The sequence below is a fragment of the Anser brachyrhynchus genome (genome assembly GCF_964034855.1).
Source record: "Anser brachyrhynchus genome assembly, chromosome: 8".
Taxonomy (NCBI): domain Eukaryota; kingdom Metazoa; phylum Chordata; class Aves; order Anseriformes; family Anatidae; genus Anser; species Anser brachyrhynchus.
In genome coordinates, this window is record NC_137702.1 from 9,859,690 (window position 1) to 9,872,833 (window position 13,144).

Here is a 13,144-nt window from a genome sequence, read left to right on the forward strand (position 1 = left end):
TGGGAAAAGTAGGAAAGGGCACTCTTCAGAGTTTTAGTATTAAAACTTATTTTTTGTTTGAAAATTTAGAATGCAGTAATACTGAAGTAGCTGAAACAGCCAACAAATGATGTTAAGCTTTGACAACGGTTTCAGCTGCAATTTTCTTCTTCTAATCCATTGTCCAGAACTCCAGAAACTGAGAAAACTGGTAAAAATTCAGTTGACTTCAGCAGAACACAGAGAATACACCCAAATCAGGCCCAGATACCTCTTTAAAAATAAAAGTGGATGTAGTGAGTCCATTTGAATTATTCTAACACCACCTATAACTGATTTTTTCCCCTCCAAGGCAACATGAAAATACATACCCAGCTCTTCACATTTTACATGATTTTATAAAGTTCTTCTAATAATGTGAAGACCAAAGTCTACTTCAAAGAGTATTCAAAGACACCAGGTCTTCTAGCAATCACCTAGCTGGAAAACACTCCAGGATTTACCTGCCTTCCCGACAAAGTGTATACCTGCAGCTTCTCTCTTCATTTCATAAACCCAGCATGCTTCCAAATCCTAACCCTTCATTATTCTTTAAAGTTTTGAGACCTACCCTTTCTCTAACTAGTACTTGAGCTAAATTTGTCTTTCTCAGAAAACTTACTTCCTCTGAGAACGACACTTCCTCGGGTAATCTTAACCCAGGTAAGAAACTTCGGCTGAAGGAGAGTTTAGCAATTCTAAAATATCTTCCCCACACTTGAATCTAGCAATCCTGCTTCCTGCCCAAATACTGTTTGGGATCACTTTGTTGTTGTTGTTCTTTATTTCTCAACTAAATTTAACTTTCTGTATCACTATCCACTTCTGCCTACCTGCTAGGATACGAAATTCAATACTCCATTTGTTTGCTTCTCTCAGCTGTCTTTATTCTTTCTATCCTATTCCTTATACTAAATTGGTCACTAACAGTATCAGATTTCTTTCCACCAGTTTGATATACAGTGTGACCAGCATTTGTCTAACATTCGCTACTGGACAGATGATAGCTTTGCATTCAGGTCTTTCAATACTGCTCTTCTTTTAGCAGTTCTTATAGACTTGCAATTTCAATTATCAGCTATTTTCCTCATTAGAGCAGTAATGTACCCTTGACACCAATGCCCAAGACAGCAGAGAAAACTAAGAAGTTGTTACCACTCAGAAAGCAGTGAATGAATGCAGTAGTGCATGCCTAATTTAGGTATTTTTGCTAGGTCTGCACAAAGACAAACAAGATCAGCACACTTACAATACACCTCAGTTACTCAGTGTGAAGAGGATCTAGGATTACCACTGAGATACAGTTATTTTAATCATACTTGGCTTTTACATCATTATGACTAAACTGCTTGTTATCTTACATGGCCTGTATGTCATCTTCCTGGGAGAACACTGCCTTCTCCCTAGAAACAGTATTTACTACTTTATATACTTTATCATCTTCTATGTCTGAAAAGCTCCTGATATGTTCCAAGTGTTGCCAAGACCTAAACAAAAAAGAATAAAATAGAACTGGAAACATCAGAGAAAGTAAAACACAGCCCAAAAACTTGTAACCTGTAGGCAATTTTTAAGTTATACACTATTTTCCTGCCAATCCAGACTGAGTATATCCTCACCTACCTTCGGGCAGGAACAAAGGAAAAATGAGCAGGTGCATTTGGTGAGAAGTTTCTGGGACTGTCCAAAGGGCTGCTGCCTGTTTGAGAAAGCAAACAAAAATTAATTCACACTTGCAATAGAGTAACTTCAGAGTAACCATGCAGAAACACTTTCAATTGCAAGTTGTAGCTATAAATAACTGACAATGTGCTCCTTGAGCTCTTCATCATTTACACATTAGTTTGCTAAAGAAATATTATGGTATGAATGTATCAGTAGTCTCCCTCCTTTTAAAATAAGTTAAGGTGTACATTTTCTTACTTGTTTTTAAATAAGTAGTGCATCATGTATACACACAATCAATATGTATTTTACATATTTTGTAATAATTCCCACACACAATCGTTACCTGACACTTCTCAATGAAAAACCTAGGTTAGAAATGGCATTGACAACACTTCCAGGAATAATAAATAGTAAGAAAGCATCTTCATGCTTAAAGTGTTTATTACTGCTGAACGTAAAATTCACTGAGGAAAAAAGACATACCAAAGGAACTACACATGATAATAAAAGGAGTAGACACTCAAGGAAGGTAATCAGGCCACAATGTATAGCCTTAAACCTAACCACCAGTTTGTTGAGATAATGCTTCTACTACGAAAATGAAAGTTCTGTTGAATTCATACACTGAGGAAAAACGAATGCTTGATTTTTACTTTGCACAAGAATCTTTTCTCCTGGCTTTGTTCTATGATGTGTAAGCATACGGTTGGTAAGTAGTATAAGCGATGTCTTTTATTTCTAAGTAAAAAGCAACAACCTTATAAAAGCCCTCCTGAAAGCCAGAGTCATTTACAGACTAACTGCAGAAACCTTTGAAATTTAGAAGATAAATTAGTAGCTTCATGTCAATGAGTTTACTGCTTCTATCAGGCACATTCTTAAGTGGTTTGCTCTTTCAGATCCTTAATACAAGCACAAAAGAGAAACTATCCATAGTAAACATACGCCAACAGTGATTTCTTTGAGTACAGACAATAAAATAACATCAAAACGTGAGCAGGAAAACAAGCAGATACTAGACAAACAATGCACCGCACGGTACATAACTGTCATCATCAGAAATGTCTTCGGGCTTAGATCCCACATAAAATGCATTTATTCTAAAAGTCACGTTAGACATGAGCAATAGGTCAAACATCAGTGATGAGTCACCTGCAGAGGACTTGCCTCCACTTCAGGAGAAGCACTAGGTGCCCAGCTCGCCCCCCCGGCCAGCGCTGTGTGTGAGGTTGTTTCCATCCTGCACTGTGCTTGAGCTTACACTTAACTTGCATTCATTTCACCACAAGTTATTCAGGTACCTTAACCGTTATGCTGAGCAGAAACTGAAGACAAGCACCGTGCTCATTCGAAGGTTTGCATTCTCTCACACTTCAGCCACAACCGTGGTTCACAAAAAACCTGCAGCAACATCACTCCACAACCTCTCACGAGCGAGGTGTGTGCAGGCAGGGAAGGGGAGAGGGAGAAGGAGCCGATGCCTTCTGCGGCGTGGGGATGGCCGCGGCACCGGCCAGCACGCTCCATCTGGCCTCCAAGCGTACAGGGGAAAAAGAGCAGCTGGTTGAGATTAAAGCAGCCCCGAGCTGATCTAGCACGTGCCAAGGGGCGATGAGAGAACTGGAGAGGGAAGAGAAATCCAGAGCACTGCACAATCTGCTTCAGCAACTAAATTAAAAACAAAGGGTTTGAGCAACAAGTTTGCTCTCCTTTGGGTTGGTTTTGTGTTTTAATGCATTGTTATAAATTATTAGTTAAGAACTACCAATAGTTGAGCGTAGTAAGACACAACGCAAGTCTTCACCCAAAAGTGAACACCATCAAACCCATTCCCAGTATATCCCGGGTGGCAGGGGGAGAACAGCCATCAGAAATTAGTAACAAGATGATTTTTGGTGCTTCATTTATCAAGCTTGGACTCACTCTAATTCTTATGGGCACATGGGAAAACCAGAGACATACTGCTGCCGAACAGAGAGAAGGCTGAGCGGTTTTCACAGTCTAGATGGCACTGCAAGCTAACAAGAAAGATGGAAAAAAGCTAAGAGAGCAACAAAACAACTCAACAGTGCATAAACACACATCCCAGCAGCAGCACACAGCTAGGGTTAGGGTTGCCATTTACTTGCTAGCAGAGCAGAAAGCTGAAGGAACAATTTAGATCAGAAGGGGGTGCAGTAGTAGCAACATCTTTAAGCAATAAAGCAGATATTCTGACATAGCAAGGAAGTCTGCCAGGCTTGGTAGGACCTGGGTGTTTGCGTGCACACCAAACCTTTGCTGCTGATGAATCCTGCTGTGTCAAGACAATTTTTCTGAACAAAAAGCTTGTTGCCCAATGCTGTTATGAACAGGCAATGAACTGTCATCGCCTTCTTAATATCTTCATCAATCTTTTGCAAACTTTCCAGATTATGATCAAAATAGGATTTCAGAATAACTGAACAAATTGGGTAATGACAGTTTTTAAGTTTTGAAATTAACTATGTGGGTGTTCGAAGTCTTCTGAGCCTGCACAATCTGGTACAGAGATACTATTAATTTTTAAGCAACAACTTTTTCAGATTTATATAGCATATTTCCTTCCAGACACTGGAATTTTAATTAGATCCCCCGTGATTTGCTTCAAGTTTTAAAATGAAAAGCAATTAGTTTTTCTACTCAATTCAAGTCTGGGTAAAGCTTTTAAAACAACAACAGGGAGAAGGGGAATTACTACTTTCCCTAAAATTTCCCAGTACTGCTGCATCTGCTATAGCTGAAGGAATTTTAATAAGGAAAGCCATAGTGCAGTGGTCTCATTCACCAAGACTGATCGAAAGACGATTTATTCTGTTAGCAAAGGTAAATTCCCCTGTTGCTCAAGGGTTATAGTTGGCTACTATTGAACCTGAAACGACTCTGTCTGAAGGGAGGTTGTTACACAGAATGATTACCCATTAGGTAAATCAACACAGTTACATGAATGTTAATAATTCAGGCATGAACCCTCCCTTTTCCTGGACACACTGAAAGGATGCAGCCAAAGCATCTGTACATCTGCTACCCTGAAAATACAAGAATGGACCTTACAGGCGAGAGATAGGCCAAAGTCTCAGGTGTCATCTACAAACATGATATTCATCAGACAGGTTAATAAGTCCAAAAGCTCAGACTAGAATCCTTTTGTAAAGCCTGCTTCTGAGATTTGTAAAAATAAATAAATACAAAGTTGTTGTGGTCTTCTACAAACAATATGCTAACATTATTTGCTGAATATTAACAGAAGCAGCTAAGGATCTTATTGCATGATACAGAACTATCTGCCTTCTAGCACACACAAATCTTAGAATAACCACAATCATTTTAAGAAACCTGTGTACCACCTCTCTCAAACAAAGCGAATGCCGTGGCTCTGTCACAGCATCCGAGCATCACTTACACAAAATGGAAATGAACGACAGCTTTGATAACCAGGGCAGGATCTGGAGTGGTACGTGACACACTCTGCTCACTCTGTACAAGATTTACCTTCTCTTCACAACATTGCCTGGTCGCTGCATAGATCCACAGCCCAGGCCCTTCGAAACAGACATCCCCAGCTGCACGCTCGGTTCAGGAAGCTGGAGAATCTTGCCCTTCTGTATAGCACTGAACTTTTCTACTGATACAGGGAAAACGGATACATAAATGGGACTCTGAAAAATATCTTTTTTTTTTCTTTTTAGCCAGAAGGAAGAACTGAACTTGCAGTGAAAAGAGCAGAATAATTTAATTCAGTACTACAGAGCTGCCTGCGAGCAGCTCTCTCCACATGTTATTATAGATGGGCGCAGAGACAAGTATCTGCACTGGAAGTCAGCAGTGTGGAAAGTAAACTTTAAAATAGTCTGACCTTTCTCATCCAGCTTTAAGAATCGCTCTTTCCTACTGAATTATAAAGATTATGTTGCTTGTCTGATTGATTTTAAGCTTCACATTTAAAAATACAATCTAACAGTAACTTAGTAATCCATCTCACAATGTGCACACCTTCTCTGTACCACGCACACCTTCTCTGTAATTTTCAGATTTTTTTAAAAATGATTCAAAGAAATACAAACAAACATATGGAAAATATGTATGCATATAGACATACCTTATATATGTGTGTGTGTATAATAAATGTCTGTGTACATATAGGGAACCTGTTTTGGCAGTGGGGTTGGACCCGATGATCTCTGGAGGTCCCTTCCAACCCCTACAATTCTGTGATATATAATAAATGTATATGTACATATATATATACACAATAAATTTAAATTTCTAATTTTAAAAGAAAAAAATAGAATAAATGGAAGGTTTGCAAACCTGTATTCCTAAAGTTCTCCCCTTCAATCCAAGTTTGAGTGACTAAATAAGAAGGGTGATTTTCCCATGAAGTTAACAAGCTGTGGCTTTCTATAACAAGGTCCCAGGTAATTTTGGAAAACATTATTTCATACAGCTTGAAAAGTGAATTAGCACACTTCAAATACACTAAGAGTTCTTGAATCAGAAGTGATTCCACACCCGAGTTAAAAATTGTTTTGATATACTTCCATCTCAAATGTTTAGATTTCTTAAGTATTACTTTTCCTCTCAATTTTCTAGGATATGAAATTGCTTGACATCCTATCTCGATGCTGCTTCAGATATTAAAATGTGTATTTTTCCAGGATCAGTGTTCATTAGGAGCTAGGTCTGCCTGATGGACTGTCAGCTGTGATACATCACACCCCCTGACTTTTACATTACATACAGAAGAATAACTCCTGCAGCAAGTGCCATAAGGAACTCCATTTTATAGTGGTTTTTGAACAGCGGTTTTGAACTTTTTAGAAAGCCTCCCTTATATTTCTGCATGCTTGCTGCTCTTTTGATTGTAAAAGAGGTTCAGAATGGCCATGAAGAGGAGCATGTTCAAGACACAAGAAGCCAGGAAGAGACTGCAGCTTTTCCTAGTAACTTATCAGTGTATGTGTCTGAACAAACAGATTGATCGATTCTGTTCAAATACTAAACAAATATCACAGCCTGTTCTCAAATTCACATCTCATATATGATATTTCTTACGAAAATATTTGTGATTCTACTCTAAATTTCATCTACTTTTGTCTTTTGAATAAATAATTATTCTCAGGTAAAACTAAATATAGTACTGGCAGAGAATTCAGCTTACAAGTAATTTATCTTCCTGCTCCCCATTTGCAACTCTTGGAGGTCACAAAGGATGTCCTTTTTAATTAATAGTTTTAAATCCCATGTGACACATTAGAACAAAAAGTAAAAATATTTGATGAATTCTGCTAAAGAAAGATGCCATACCACTGATTAGCTACTCTAGTTCTCTAGACAGTCACATATTTCTAATAAAAGGTAAGCTTGTAAAGCCTGAGACAGCATCAAAAATGCTAAGACCAATTTTTCATTTTTGAAGCAGACAGTGGGGAAAAGCAAATCAAAAGAAAATACAGGTGTTTTTGTTGTGAACATTTCTGCCTTTGTTTTCTGAGAATGACATCAACATCTTGTTGCAATTTGCCAATCACAGATACTTCTTTCATATTCTGAGGAGCATCCTTCTGTATCATTTTAGTTCAATGTAGAGCTGATTTAGAATTTTCTAAATCCAACATAAGTATCAATTCTAAGAACAAGTAAAAAGCACAACGTAACTAAGCAGAGAATCCCTACCATGAAAAATGCCTTCTTCGGGCCACATTTTACGAAGCTATCACTATCATATTCACACACGACAGAACCAAGGGAGTTAGAAGTGAAATGGAATTCCTCTAGCAAATGCAAGCTTTTGGTCCTGTAAATTCAAACAAGCTACAGCTTTGAGCACATTTTCATAAAAACTTGAGTGGTTGAGGCTTTCTCAGGTATCCCTGAACAATGACTTTTGTCTTCTTTTTCCTTTCAATGGGCTGGATGTTCCCTCTCCAGACGCAATGCTCTGCGAACAGAAGCAGATGGCTCCTTCTTGCCGAGCTCCTACCAATTTGCTGTACTTTCTCAGCAATTCCTTAGTTTCAGTCTCCCGAAAGTATTTACAGAACATACTGCCATGTAGGAGGAGGAAAGTCCGATTCTAATGAAAACAACTGTTACTTGTCTTAAACACAACTGTGATGTGCTTCCAGACAGGCTCCACTGTGGATGGGTACGTGCCACAACTGTTCAAGCTGTTTTAAGCTATACACTTGAACCCAATTAGGGCCATACTTGAAACACAACCGTCTTTCCTGGTGTTCTGAAATATTGAAAGCTACATAGTCGTACTTCACCTACCTCCCTCAGCAATAAAAACATCATGGGCAAGCTGTTAAATCCTCATGCATGACCCTTTCTAAAAATCTGTGGCTACCACAGGTTGAATAAACATTCTTTTTCTTTCAGAAGACCATCTCCACGCACTTCCCCCTGATGACTAACAAGCAGTTGCCCATTTGCTTTGAAGTAAGCATTTCATCGCTGCTGACATGATAAAACTGGCAGAAAATTATAATTATTTTTTTTAAACATCTCATGTTGCTCTAAGTAGGAGATAAGAGACCATAGATGGCACACTGCACAGCTGATGGTCTGCCAGAGGCACAGAGACACAAATAAGGATGTTTCTTCTCATGAGAACTACGGATAAACCATTGGCACAAATAAACTGTACTAGGAGACTCAAAATAAGATATCTGCTAAAAGGTATACATTTAATTTTATTTGACGTTGCTCTTCCTCTGTTTCTTTTGCTGGACATAAGAGGACTGAAACCCCAAGAAAGAGTGGAGGTCAGATACAGTAGAGAAGGAGAAAGACAGCACAGAACAGATGAGGAACAGAGTCCCAGATTTTAAGCACGAAAAACATTCATTTTGAAACTGTACGAACCCTGTTATGAGTTAGAAACGATGAAAAACTGTGTTCAGATTAAGTTTCAAAGCACATATCTTGATGTCGATACGTTCAAACTCACTGCAATGTTTTTGCTAATGATTCCCAAGCAAACTAGTCACCAGGATTTACCTGCATGTCCATGAAGAGGGGAATGTGGTCGCGGGAGAGTTGGAGATGTGCTGGATGTTACAATCAAACTCTTTCTGTTGCTTGTCCGACAGCTGAAAGAAAGAGATATAAATTATAAGGCATAACCAGACAAAGAAAAGCACCTCAAGGCAGGTCCTGGAGATTGGCTTTTAGCTAAAGAGAAATCTCTCATATTTAGGTCGATATTTCCTCACACACTCTATTTCAGTATTGACTGCTGAGAAGTAAACACGCAGGGCCAAAAGGTACTTTGTCAGCAACAAATGTTTTAATATGCTAGAAGCAACATAAAACCTGTATCTCACAGGCCACTCATGGGCCACTAGAGATAGCCCACAAAACATTCCTGATTCACAAAATATGCGCAATTTGCACTTTACAAATCACACAAAAAGCAGAAAACAGTGAAACGCTCCAGTGCTTCAGATATTCTTACCAACATCCAATACAGCAAATAAATCTGTTACAACTATGGGCTATCACTATGAGAAACCAGAGCATATTCTTTAGGGCAGAGCTAAAATTACAAAGTAAAGCGTTAGCACAACTCAGCAGATGAGCAAGATTTTATTAATAAAACTTAAACCCTGAGACTGAAGAATCTTCACAAACACATGCAGCAACACCTATCAAAAACCATGCAGAGCGAGTTCCCAACAAGCCCTCTGCTGACTTCACCCCACTCACTGCCATGACTTTGCTCCATCCTTCTTTGTGAGCGAGCTCAGGCTTTTTTTTGCACTGGCGTTTCAGAATTTAGCCAAAGGAAGAGAACAATGTGTACCTCCATTTGCTTCCCAGCCTGCAATTGTTAGTAGCAAACATTTTGGTCTAAAGGTGATAAAAGTTAATTGTAATGAACAAGTGAATTATTTTCAAATCATGGGAGCCATGAATGAGATCAACTGGATATTAAATCCATTTCTCATCACCCCTTTTCCCTGTCGGAGAAGTGCATATAAAATACAGAATAAACAGCCCAAATTCCGTAGCAAAATCTCACAACTAAATATTAACAGTGCTGTCATTTACTCATTGTACTTCTGACTTGCTTTCTCATTTCTGCTTACTCCAGCAATTGTCAAAGCGGGTGCTAAAATCGTGTTGCTCTTGACATGGGGTGGGAACAGGCAGGAGCAGGACGGCCGAGCAAGGAGCCGCGCTGAGCAGCTCCACGCCGGGTCCCTGCAGTCGCAGACGAGGCGCCTCCGCTCGCAAGGCTCCCGGTGCTGACATCTGCCTCCGTCCCTCCTGCACCGCCTGAGCTGGAGCAGCCAAGGATAAATGCACTCGGACTGCCAAGAACTGCAATTTAATGCAAAGCTATTTTGCTGCCACAGGATACTGTGTATCTGACTATTATTATTTGTAAGCCTTTTTATTGTTGTTCTATAGGAAACTGGAGAACTCAAAGCAGAGAAAAAAAAAACACAACTAAACTGCCAACCATAATAAACAGTAATAAAGTTGAAGCCCCATTAACTGCTATTCAGGCTCTCTGGTGTACTTAAAGCATTCCTCAAAATTATCCAACTGATTCCATACAATCTTCATTTACATTCATGTATTATTCAACAACAGTCCGTCCAAAAACTGATTGCCATTGTGTACATCCTATGGTAAAACTAACAGCCTGATGTTAAGAGGCTTAAAATCTCAGTTTATGGATTTCTTTTTTTGTCCTCAGTCAGTCTATTCCAGTAACTGTTGAAAAAACAGAACACTTGATTCCAGTATGAGTAGCAGATAATCATTATGTTGACATTACTGGACAACGTCACAATACAAAAATGCCGAGTGTTCTAATATCATAGACATGAGTATTTCAGAAATTAAAAAATCCTGAGTTTTTTAATATAAATTGCTACATAAAAATTTTAGATCTTGTCAACATGAAACAGTAGTACTCTGAGAAAAGAGAGCTCCATCCTCTACAGTCATGTTCTTTTGCTAAAAACTGTTCCTAAAATACACTTTACCACAGCAATGTCTGGAGCTTGCCATGGAAACTCGGTGTATTTAAATCGCAGCATAATGGGGAACACGAACTGTCCCAAACTCAGCTTTTTAACTGCTTGCCTGCATCTGCCAGATTGGACCCATTTTAGAAACCCATTTTCTATGGTATACTTGCAGAGATAAGGAACCACAAGAGAAAGGGTTAAGTGGCTGGAGAGCAAGCACAGCTGAGGCCCATTAAAATAGGTCAGGTTTACCCAGAAGAGGGAATGGCTTTTGAGTGAAAGCCTAGCCCCAAGTTGGGAATAAAACATTATTCTTTTTACAGCCCCCAAATTTGATACTTTCAATTTCACTGGATCTCTAACCAGGGGAGGAGGAACATCACTGAGGCCCGCTTAGCCATGTACACGATCCATGTGTGCTGGCAGTAAGGCAAAGCTTAAACACAGAGGCTAAGCCCAGAATTTCTGATTTCCCAAATCCACGTTACAGATAGAGCCATACTCTCTACTGGTTGAAGAGAGCTCTCTCGATAGGTATATAAAACTTTTTAAGAGGCCTTGGAATCACAGAGGAATTACAGAACAGCAGCGATGAAGTCCCGGTAGTCGCAAAAATACAAAAAAAAAGAGGAGAGGAAGGGTGAGGTAACGTGCAGACCTCAGTTGGGCAACTAGCCCCAGGAAGCCACTATGACAGCATTTGAGCACCTCCTCAGGAAAAACAGCTAAATTATTGAAGTAGTAAAGCTAGCTTCAACTAGAAATTTGTGCCAAAGAAATCCAAGTAAGTCGTATTAAGTGTTGGCACAAAGTTCACACAAAGACAAAATACTTTCCTGGAAGATGCACTTCAGCCAGACGCACGGTACTGGGCCCAATGCTGAGCCACAAGGCCAAGAGTAGAGAGGAGATCGTATTATTCACTTCTTATACTGCATTATTGCTCATTACTGGTCGCGAATTCTGCAAACAGTTCGCTAAAAATAATTCCTTTTACATAAAAACAGGAGTAGAAGGAGAAAATAGAAAAGGTTACCTATACCTCTGAGTACTTTAATAAGAAAAAAAATCTTAACCAGTCCAGAGAGATTGCAAGCATTATTGTTTGTTTATAAGCCAAAGTTTTGCTATGTTCATTAAATGCAAGGCGAGCCTGACCCTGACCCTCCCTTCCTCTCCCAATTTGGTAAGGGTCTCATTAACGTGTTGTTGTGTTTTTTTTTCTCAGATCCCACTTCATAATTTTAGAAGAGCAAACCCCCTGCAGGTCCTCCCAGTTTAGGCAAAACCTGATCTCGACCTGGGGGGTTTTGGTTCTGCCCCGGCGCTGCAGGGCAGATCCCCAGGCGTGGGGCTGCAAACACCTCTGTGCTCCCCTGTGCCACCCAGCTCGCCCCCGGCAGCCTGCCAAACCCCGGGCTGCGAACCCGGAATCCAGAAATCTAGGAAGGAGTTACAGCAACTTGATTTAATTCTGACCAAGAACAGCAAAACGGATAGTTTATGTTGAAATATTTGAAACAATGCCTCTGCCATCACTACGGAAATAGCGCTTTTACTATCGCTAGAGTTAACTTCTCTCCCGGCAGTAAAAATAACGTTTGTTACGTGTACCGAAGTGTTCCAAGTGCATTCTTGAAACTGAACACTGCAGGACATCGGACGTGGAGCTGGTAACTGGACACTGTTTTTGGACCCACTGAAATGTCCTCTGGAGCCAGCACCCTCGTCCAGACGTATTTACAAGAACATTTGGGAGAGTACCTGCGAGCTGCACGCAGCTTCAGCACTCCTCATCTCCCTCCTGACAAACCTTCGGCTAGAGACCGACAGATGATCCAGCGCTGAGCCTCTAAACAAGTAGTTCACCTTCTTTTGTATTCATGTTCAGTCTGAAAGTGTTTTGGTTCGAGCGTAAATCAGTGTTTCATTCTTCATTTTAACAGTGTGCTCACAGAGGTGTCAGTTTGGACATCTCTGACTCTCACTGCTGCACGTCTATCATGTGTTCGTGTAATGAAAGCAAGAGCCACAGAAAAAAAAATAATTAAAAATAACCAGCCCCCGATTTCTAGTAATATCACAGCATTGCTGGTTATTAGAAATGAATAATAAGGAAGTTTCTCAAAATTTAGCTAAATTTATTGGCCTAGAGAAAATTCTCATAGCCAAAAAATCTGCATATGCAAGTAAACAAGATGCACTGAAAAATCCTAGCTTAAACCACTTTTTCTTTTGGTACTCATTCATTTATATGATTTCTATTTGTGACTTCTAATAGAATTTTAGTTTTGTAAACTACTCCAGGTTGTCAGTGCCAGACTAACCCTTGCATTAACTAAAAACTCTTTCCAAAGCAAAATTTCAGAGGTCAGATGTGCTCCAGATGTGATGTTTAATTCAGTGATCCCAAAGCCATGCCTACAAAATGGGACCCACAGCTTAGTGAC

At 39.7% G+C, this 13,144-nt stretch overlaps 1 protein-coding gene across 15 annotated transcripts in view; it reads right to left on the minus strand.

The window, feature by feature from the left end:
* MAST2 (microtubule associated serine/threonine kinase 2) overlaps positions 1–13,144 on the minus strand; it is a 191,953-nt gene that overhangs the window by 60,326 nt on the left and 118,483 nt on the right. For all 15 annotated transcript variants that reach the window (XM_080602211.1, XM_080602219.1, XM_080602218.1 and 12 more), the window contains 2 exons: positions 8,710–8,801; positions 1,642–1,717 (listed from right to left, as the gene is read on the minus strand). In XM_080602211.1, the coding sequence (XP_080458337.1) occupies positions 1,642–1,717; positions 8,710–8,801 (168 nt within the window). The remainder of the gene's footprint in view (positions 1–1,641; positions 1,718–8,709; positions 8,802–13,144) is intronic.